General features: G+C 46.2%; 1 protein-coding gene across 1 annotated transcript; it reads left to right on the plus strand.

Moving 5' to 3' along the window:
• The first annotated feature begins 1,828 nt into the window (after positions 1-1,828).
• LOC146893241 (olfactory receptor 4D1) lies at positions 1,829-2,770 on the plus strand. The gene has a single exon (XM_085694450.2). The coding sequence runs from the start codon at positions 1,829-1,831 to the stop codon at positions 2,768-2,770; it is 942 nt and encodes a 313-aa protein (XP_085550576.2).
• Positions 2,771-8,033: the final 5,263 nt, after the last annotated feature.

The following is an 8,033-nucleotide window of genomic DNA, read 5'->3' on the forward strand; positions in this document are numbered from 1 at the left end:
AGATTCCTCCAAGGAGACATCAGCCTGCAACTCTGACTGATAAGGGCACGAAGAGCATGGGGTGGCTGTAATCAGAACAGGAGCAAAGGCCACAAAGACAAAAAACAAACAAATAAATAAAGGGCTGTACTGTCATTTTCCGAGTCTGCCATCAAGCAGGAGGGTTACACCATAGGGAGAAGCTAAAGATAAAGTGTTCTGCCCTCTGCTGGGGCAGCTCCCACAATGCCTCTGGAAGCTTCTGCCCAGCTCCTGCCTGTCTCATAGGCATGCTGCTTTCTAATCCTATCTCACCACATCACTTTCTTCCCACTGATGAGCATGGGCCTTCCAGTTGTCAGGGACCCTTCCTTCTTCTTTGCTCCCTCCATCTCTCTCTCCCTCCTTCCCTCCCTCCCCCTCCCTCTCCCCCTCTCTCTTCCTCCTCTTATTCAAGACAGGGACTCATGGTTATGTGACTCTGGCTGTCTTGGAACTCATTAGCCTTGAACTCACAGAGATCCGCCCCCCCCTTTCAGGGGATAGGGAAGTCACAGGGTAAACAGACTGCGTCTTCCTGGAACATCTCTTTTACACAAATACTTGAAGATAAATAAAGATGTCACATGATGATTAACATGATAATATTTAGGGGATTGTTATGCCTCATAGATGTAGATAATTTGTTTGTTTATTTGAGACAGGAGTTCTCTGTGTAGCCCTGGCTGTCCTGGAACTTTCTCTATAGACCAAGCTGAACTCAGAGATCTGTCCAGCTCTGCCTCCTGAGTGCTGGGACTAAAGGTGCACACCACCACCGCCCATTGATGTAGATAATCTTATGAAGAACTCTGTCTTGTATTTCCTACCAGTCCCTACTCATCATACTGGAATCTTACTTGTAATTATATCTGTGTGTAAATGTGTGAATGCAGGGCCTAAAGAGGCCAGAGAAGAGCATCAAATCTCCTGACCCTACAGGAAGTCGTGAGCCACTCCACATGGGGACTGGAAGCTAAACTTGGGTCCTTTGAATGAGCAGGAAGTGCTTTGAACTGCTGAGTCATCTCTTCACTCACCATACTTAAATTTGAAAATGTCACAAAGATTGCCTAGCATGATGTGTCTACAGAGTATTTGCATAAGATTTGAATACATAGTATGAGAGTTTCCGGGGAAATTACTTTGTCCTGAGCTTAAGTTACTCAGCAGCAGAAGCATACACGCCATTAGAGAACCACAGAAGTAGGAAAATATGAGCAGTGTGAATCATCCCCACTCATTATCCAACATCATCTGCTTGCCTCTTCTTCCACGTGTGTGTGTGTGTCGGTGTGCAGTGCATCACACTTTCTTAGCACACACACCTCTCTGCATACCCCGCCCCCAAATTCCTACCATGAAGCCTCTGTTTACCTAAGGTCCTTAGTCTCTGTACCCTCTCATGATTTATGCTCATAGGTGGCTGGGCCTGCGGTCCCAGGTATGCAATGACATGTTTATTTACTAATAGATTCAAGCAGATTTGTGAAAGCTAGATTTCACAAGGCCATATGCCTGTATAAAAAAGAGTTAGAAATAAACAGTCGCACAAATACACTGTGGTCCAGGGGAGCAGGGAGCTTACCTATCGATGGCTATGACCAGATGTGGCCAGGGAGCTAAGCCTGCAGGAATTCGGCAGTCTTTATCTTCCCAGGAAGCTCTGTCAAGCCATACCTTGAAATCACTTTGACCAACCAATCTTGATCCTCCAAAGCAAGCAAGCAAGCAAGCAAACAAAAATCCTGACTGAACTCACAATGTTTTACTTGGTGTCATCTCTCTCTAGGCACAAGGGGAGGGCCCCATGGAACCCCAGAACATCACATGGGTGTCAGAATTTATTCTGTTAGGGTTCTCACAGACTCAAGAACTCCAAAAACTCCTGTTCGTGGTGTTCCTGTTTGTCTACATCACCACTGTGGTGGGGAACCTCCTTATCATGGTCACTGTGACATTTGACCCCCGGCTGGACATGCCTATGTATTTTCTACTCCGAAACCTGGCTGTCATAGACCTCAGCTATTCCACAGTCACCTCCCCCAAGATGTTGATGGACTTCTTTCATGAGACCAAGACCATCTCCTACCAGGGCTGCATGGTCCAGATCTTCTTCTTCCACCTCCTGGGCGGTGGGACTGTCTTCTTCCTCTCCGTGATGGCCTACGACCGCTACATAGCCATCTCCCGACCCCTCCACTACATCTCCATCATGAACACCAGGCTGTGCGTGGGGCTGGTGGTGGCTGCCTGGATAGGAGGCTTTGCCCATTCCATTGTCCAGCTGTCTCTGATGCTCCCACTACCCTTCTGTGGCCCCAATGTCCTGGATAATTTCTATTGTGATGTCCCCCAAGTGCTGAGACTTGCCTGCACGGACACCTCCCTGCTGGAGTTCCTCATGATCTCCAACAGTGGGATGCTGGTCCTCATCTGGTTCCTCCTGCTTCTCATCTCTTACACTGTCATCCTGGTGATGCTGAGGTCTCACTCAGGGCAGGCAAGGAGGAAGGCGGCCTCCACCTGCACCACCCACATCATCGTGGTGTCTATGATTTTCATCCCCTGCATCTATATCTATTCCCGGCCGTTCACTCCCTTTCCCTTGGACAAGGCTGTGTCCATCAGCTACACAGTCTTGACCCCCATGCTCAACCCCATGATCTACACACTCAGAAACCAGGAGATGCAGGCAGCCATGAAGAGACTAGCAAAACACTTAGTGCTTAGTAAAGGGGATGAACTTTAAGTAAGCTGGGTTTCAACGCCAACTTTCTCTGGACTTGAGTTACACAGGGAGAAAAGCAGAGGAAAGTCCTTATACAGAATGACCAGGACCAGTGAGAAAGCCCAGCTGGTGAAGTGTTTATCTTGAGAACACAGGGACCTGAATTTGATCCACAGAACTCTCATGTAAAATCCCCGGTGTAGCTGTGCCTGCCTGCAAACCCAGAGCTGGATTGGGGATCACTGGCCAATCAACTTTGACAATTTAAAGGCCAATGAGATACACTGTGTTAAAAAAAAAAGCAAAACAACTCTTGTAGACAGTATCTGAGGAACAATTCCTGAGCTTGCCCTCTGGCCTCCGCATGAACACACATTCATGCGTGCACACACACACACGCGTGCTGACACACACGCATACCAACAAATCAAATTACAGTAATACATCTTTATGAGCTACTCTTGTATCAGACACTATTGGATTCTTCTATACTTTATATTAAACATTACAGATAAGAAAGCTCAGGATCTGGCTGCTTGGTCAAAGTAAAAGTAACTGAACAATAGAACTTGGTTCCTCCAAGTTGAGAGGCACAGATGTGACCCCCCAGTTGGGATGAGAGCTTTGAGAGGACCTGAGGACATGCAACATTCCCCAGAAAATCTCCTGGTGCCTTCAGTTGCGTCTAACAGGGACAGGTGTTTCTGTTTTTTTTTTTTTCTCTAACCTTCTGGTACCTGGTTTTATCATAACTTTACTTCTGTACATTTATTCACTGTGGGGTATACAACATTTTGCAAAAGTCTCAGCATAAGGTGATGCTAAGTTTAGACCACAATGCAAGAGCTTCCCCCGCTTCCCTCTGGTGCCAGCCCCACCAAGACATGGAAGTCACAGGCTCCTCCTGGATTCTCTGTGCACCATGATGGCATCTCCGAGTCTGTCCTGTCTCTGTTTCTTCCTCCCGTTCTTCCCCACACATTTATCCATATTCACAGGCAAAGTTTGGACTAGAGAGGAGGGTGGTGTGGACTTGTGTGATCAGTGTCATCTAAGCCAGGTTCTCCCTTCACAACAAAGACGTTTAAATGTCTCGTGACACCGTTCACGTCCTCCAGGTCGCCTCTTCTCCAGGAGCAGGGTCTGTGGTCCTCCAGCTGTGTTCTCTGTCACAACCTCCTGACCCACCATGCTGGACAAATCTCCCATCTTCACTCTGTGTGACAACAGCCTCCACCCCCAATGAGGTGCTCACTGTGTGATACTTCTGGACCGGGGTGGGGAGTGGAGTAAATTGTCCAGAAACCATTGGTCATTTCCTCTGAGATCTGTATCAGTGAGATGCCTTTGCTGGCCAACAGCCGACTAAGCTAATGACACCTCAAATAAGGAGGAAACCACTGTCTCAAATAAAAACCCGAAGACAAATACTTTAGCGTTGGTTAACTAAGCAGAACAAAAATTATTATGGGCCGGGCAGTGGTGGTGCACACTTTTAATCCCAGCACTCAGGAGGCAGAGGCTGCTGAATCTCTGTGAGTTCAAGGCCAGCCTGGTCTACAGAGCTAGTTCCAGGACAGGCTCCAAAGCTACACAAAAAAACCCTGTCTCGAAAAACCATAAAAGAAAAAAAAAAGTTATGGCTCCGTGTTGTCTTCTTGGTGATGCCTTACCTTTCCTCTCAACGCTGAACATGGTTGCCAGAGCTCCAGATGTCACATCGTCACATTTGAGCCATTTAGCAAGACAAAAGAAAAGGGAAAAGCATGAAAATAAGTATTCTGTGTGTGTGTGCACGTGTGTGCATGTATGCGTGCATGCGTGAGTTTGTGTGTGTGTGTGTGGGGGGTGTATGCGTGCATGTGTGAGTGTGTGTGTATGTGTGTGTGTGTGTGTGTGTGTGTGTGTGTGTGTGTGTGTTGGGGGAGAAAATTCCCTAGAATTACCTCAGTAGAATCCTCATAGGGCCCACTTGGCCAGCACTGTGATCAGCTCAGTCTGTACGGAAAAGGACAGGGGACTATCTCGCCTTTCTTCCAGGTCAAAACATAGTGTCATTATGTGGTATCCAAGACAACAGGAGGTGACACCGTTGTCTTGAATAAGAAGTCCTGACAATGAAAAGAAAACGCTGCTGTGGTCAGGGGTCACCAACTCAAATGCCTGATGCAGCCAACACGTAGCATGGCAAGCTGAGAGGACCAGGGAAACCCAAGGTCAGCTGCTGAGAACTTATACTGGCCGAGGGCAGGTCTCCCTCCTGGTCTTCCCCCGCTACTGCAGAACTCCTAGATGAAAGTCCTGACAGAACATCAGAGAGGTATCATTATGGGTCATCATCACCACTACCATCATCATCATCAGGATCTCATGTAGTCCGGAAGGTACCCAAGGATAACCTTACACTTCTATCCTCCTGCCTCCATCTCCAGAGTGCTTGGACTACAGGCACAGACACATGCTTGGTTTGTAAAGTGTAAGGGATTAAATCCAGGACTTTGTGTCTGCTGGGCAAGCCCTCTGCCAACAGAGCCACCTCACAAACGCTCAAGAGTTGTATTTAGAGATGCTAAAAAGCCCCGGAGGGCCAGCTTCCGGGATCCCATCATTCCAATTCATCATTCAGGAAGTTTCTGAGAAAACGCCCAACTTGATGGGTTGGGGAGACCTCCATGTGCCAAACCCTGCTCACCACAGAGAGTTTCCAGCAAGCATCTGATTACTTTGATTTGAAATACTAATGTTTAACCACAGACCACAAGACAGACAAAAAAAAAAACCTCACCCCAATAAAAGACAGATACTAAACTAAGACAAAAATCAAGACACTGTTGGGGGAAAGTTGGGTGTGCTGGCACACCTCTTTATTCCAGTACTCAATAGCCAGTCAGATCTTGGTGATTGAGTTCTAGGACAGTTAGCTACTTAGAGATATCTGTGTCAAAATAAAACCAAACAACAACAGCCAATAATAAAACAAAACAAAAAAAGAAAATAAACTTCAAGAGAACCAGTGACAATCACAGGAAAATAATACAACTTTAAAAATATCCCTAGTTGAAACTTTTATTCTGAAGTAACTGCATTTGCCTCCGTAAGGGACAATAAAGAGCTCTGCTAGAAATGTCACCCGATTTCTCCTTTCGGGAACTGCTACAGACTGAATGTTTGCTGACTCCACAAAGTCTTGTGTTGAAACCAAGTTGAAATCTGATATTCTGTGTGTTATGGGGTCTTCGTTAGGTGTCTAGGTCACCTCATAAGATAAATGTGACCAGTGTCTTATTACGGAGATCCTGGAGAGCTACCATCTCCCTGCAGCATGTGAGAACACTGGGAAAAACTAGCTGCCTGTCAACCACGGAGCCAGCCTTTGATGGCCTCTAATCCGGCAGCACTTTGACCTCAGAGTTTTCCCACCAGAAGCACCGTGAGAAAAAACATTTACGTTCCATCCTATGGTCCAGCCCAGGGGGCCTGCTCAGTAGACCAAGGCACTAAGAGACGTCTTGAAAATTTCTCATGCAGCAGGAGTATGTCAGTAACGCTGAGGCGGTCAGAGCCTGGGATGGCTACTATACTGTATGCTGTAATTGATATTCATAAATTTGTGAGTGGGGATTAGGATGCTACTTTAGAAAGGCTCGATCAGAAAGTGAGAAAAAAAATCACAGAAATTAGAAATATGGCTTGTCAAATACTATATTTACCTGAGACGATCAGAGTAGTGTCTTCCATTCCACAAGCTTTTCTCGTGAACTCATTCTTCACATTGAAAGGTGTGATCTTGCCTGAGATTGCCTGTCCCGCCCTTTCCTCGTTCTTCCAGGTAAGGACTCCCAACTCGTGGCACCCCTCATCTACTTACACCCATCCCTGAAGACTATGAGTCCTACACACCTCCCCAGGAAATAACACCCACATCTGCCAAGACCCTCCGTAAACCCTGTCACTAAAGGACTAACTGCAGAACCTGGTGATCTGTCCACAGACTGAGGATCAGCAGAGAGAATCCTCTAGATCCATAGAGGACTGACCTTGGGCTCACAAGCTTCACCTAGCTGAGCCAGGACCTTCTAGTTCCCTATTTTTTTTTTGTGAGACTGGGTTTCTCTGTAGCTTTGGAGTCTGTCCTGGAACTAGTGCTTGTAGAGCAAACTGACAGAGATCCGCCTGCCTCTGCCTCCCGAGTGCTGGGATTAAAGGCATGCACCATCACTCCCCACGGTGATTCCCCATTTGTATACCAACAATGAGTGGAACCCCTGAAAAACAAACCCCAAGTACCATCCTGCTGTCCCCTAACCCAACAACAAACAGATTCAAACCCCTCCTCAACAAAGGTGAGACCAGATAGCCATACCAGGCCAACTACAGATGGCCTGGTTTCCTCAGAAAGACACAAGCAACATGGACAACCAAGATAAAAATCTCTTCAAAAAGTAAGTGCATTCGTAGCCATGTGCCCTGAGAAAAGCAATTTGGGTATCACAGAAGACAAGGACCTTAAAACAGCAATAGTGCATAGGCCCAAGGAACTCAAGAAGGGTGTGAATGAGCGCCAGCAGAATGAAGACTTCAAAAAAAACATGAACACTTGAATGAAATAATGATAACATTTTGAGATATGAAAATGAAATTTAATGAAGAGATAGAATTTCTGAAGAAAAATCAAACTGAAATAAAGCTTGAAATGAAAACTACTGTAAGTCAAAGACTGAATCACAGTGAGGCTCAATGGGGAGCCTCAGCGGCAGATGGGACTGAGTGGAAGACATTAGCAGGTCCTAAAGACGAGGGAGAGGAACTGGAACACTCAGACAGTGGAAATGTTCACTCTAGAAGAAACACGAAGGAGACTTGCAGGAACTCATTGGACACCACAGAACGGTGCAATGCTCCCTCCCCAGGAGTCTGGCGAGACCTCTTAGATACTACACAGCTTTACCTTACACCAAGTATACAATGCCGGTGAACCCCATTTTATCAGCTCTTCACGATGAGAACATATGGATTGCCGTATAATTCTCATATGTAAAGAGACTGATAATTGAAGTGTAATGAATCCCAACACTTTAGAGACAGGCTATGGGTGGTAAACCTGCAGTGTCAGTCTGGTTGGCACAATGAAGGGCAAGATTTATCAGGCTTAAGGTTCTGGATTAGTGTACAAACAATTCCATTCCTACGATTTTATCTAAATCTATTTCAATTCAGTTTAAAAGGAAAAAAGGAAGGAAGGGAGGCAGGCAGGAAGGAATCAGTTATTTTGATAGCAGTGACA

Source organism: Myodes glareolus, chromosome 9 (genome assembly GCF_982192425.1).
Source record: "Myodes glareolus chromosome 9, mMyoGla1.1, whole genome shotgun sequence".
In the NCBI taxonomy this organism is placed as follows: domain Eukaryota; kingdom Metazoa; phylum Chordata; class Mammalia; order Rodentia; family Cricetidae; genus Myodes; species Myodes glareolus.

What these genes read in the sequence shown, in the direction of transcription:
- LOC146893241 (XM_085694450.2), top strand. Translation starts at nt 1,829, where the DNA reads ATGGAACCCCAGAACATCACATGGGTGTCAGAATTTATTCTGTTAGGG.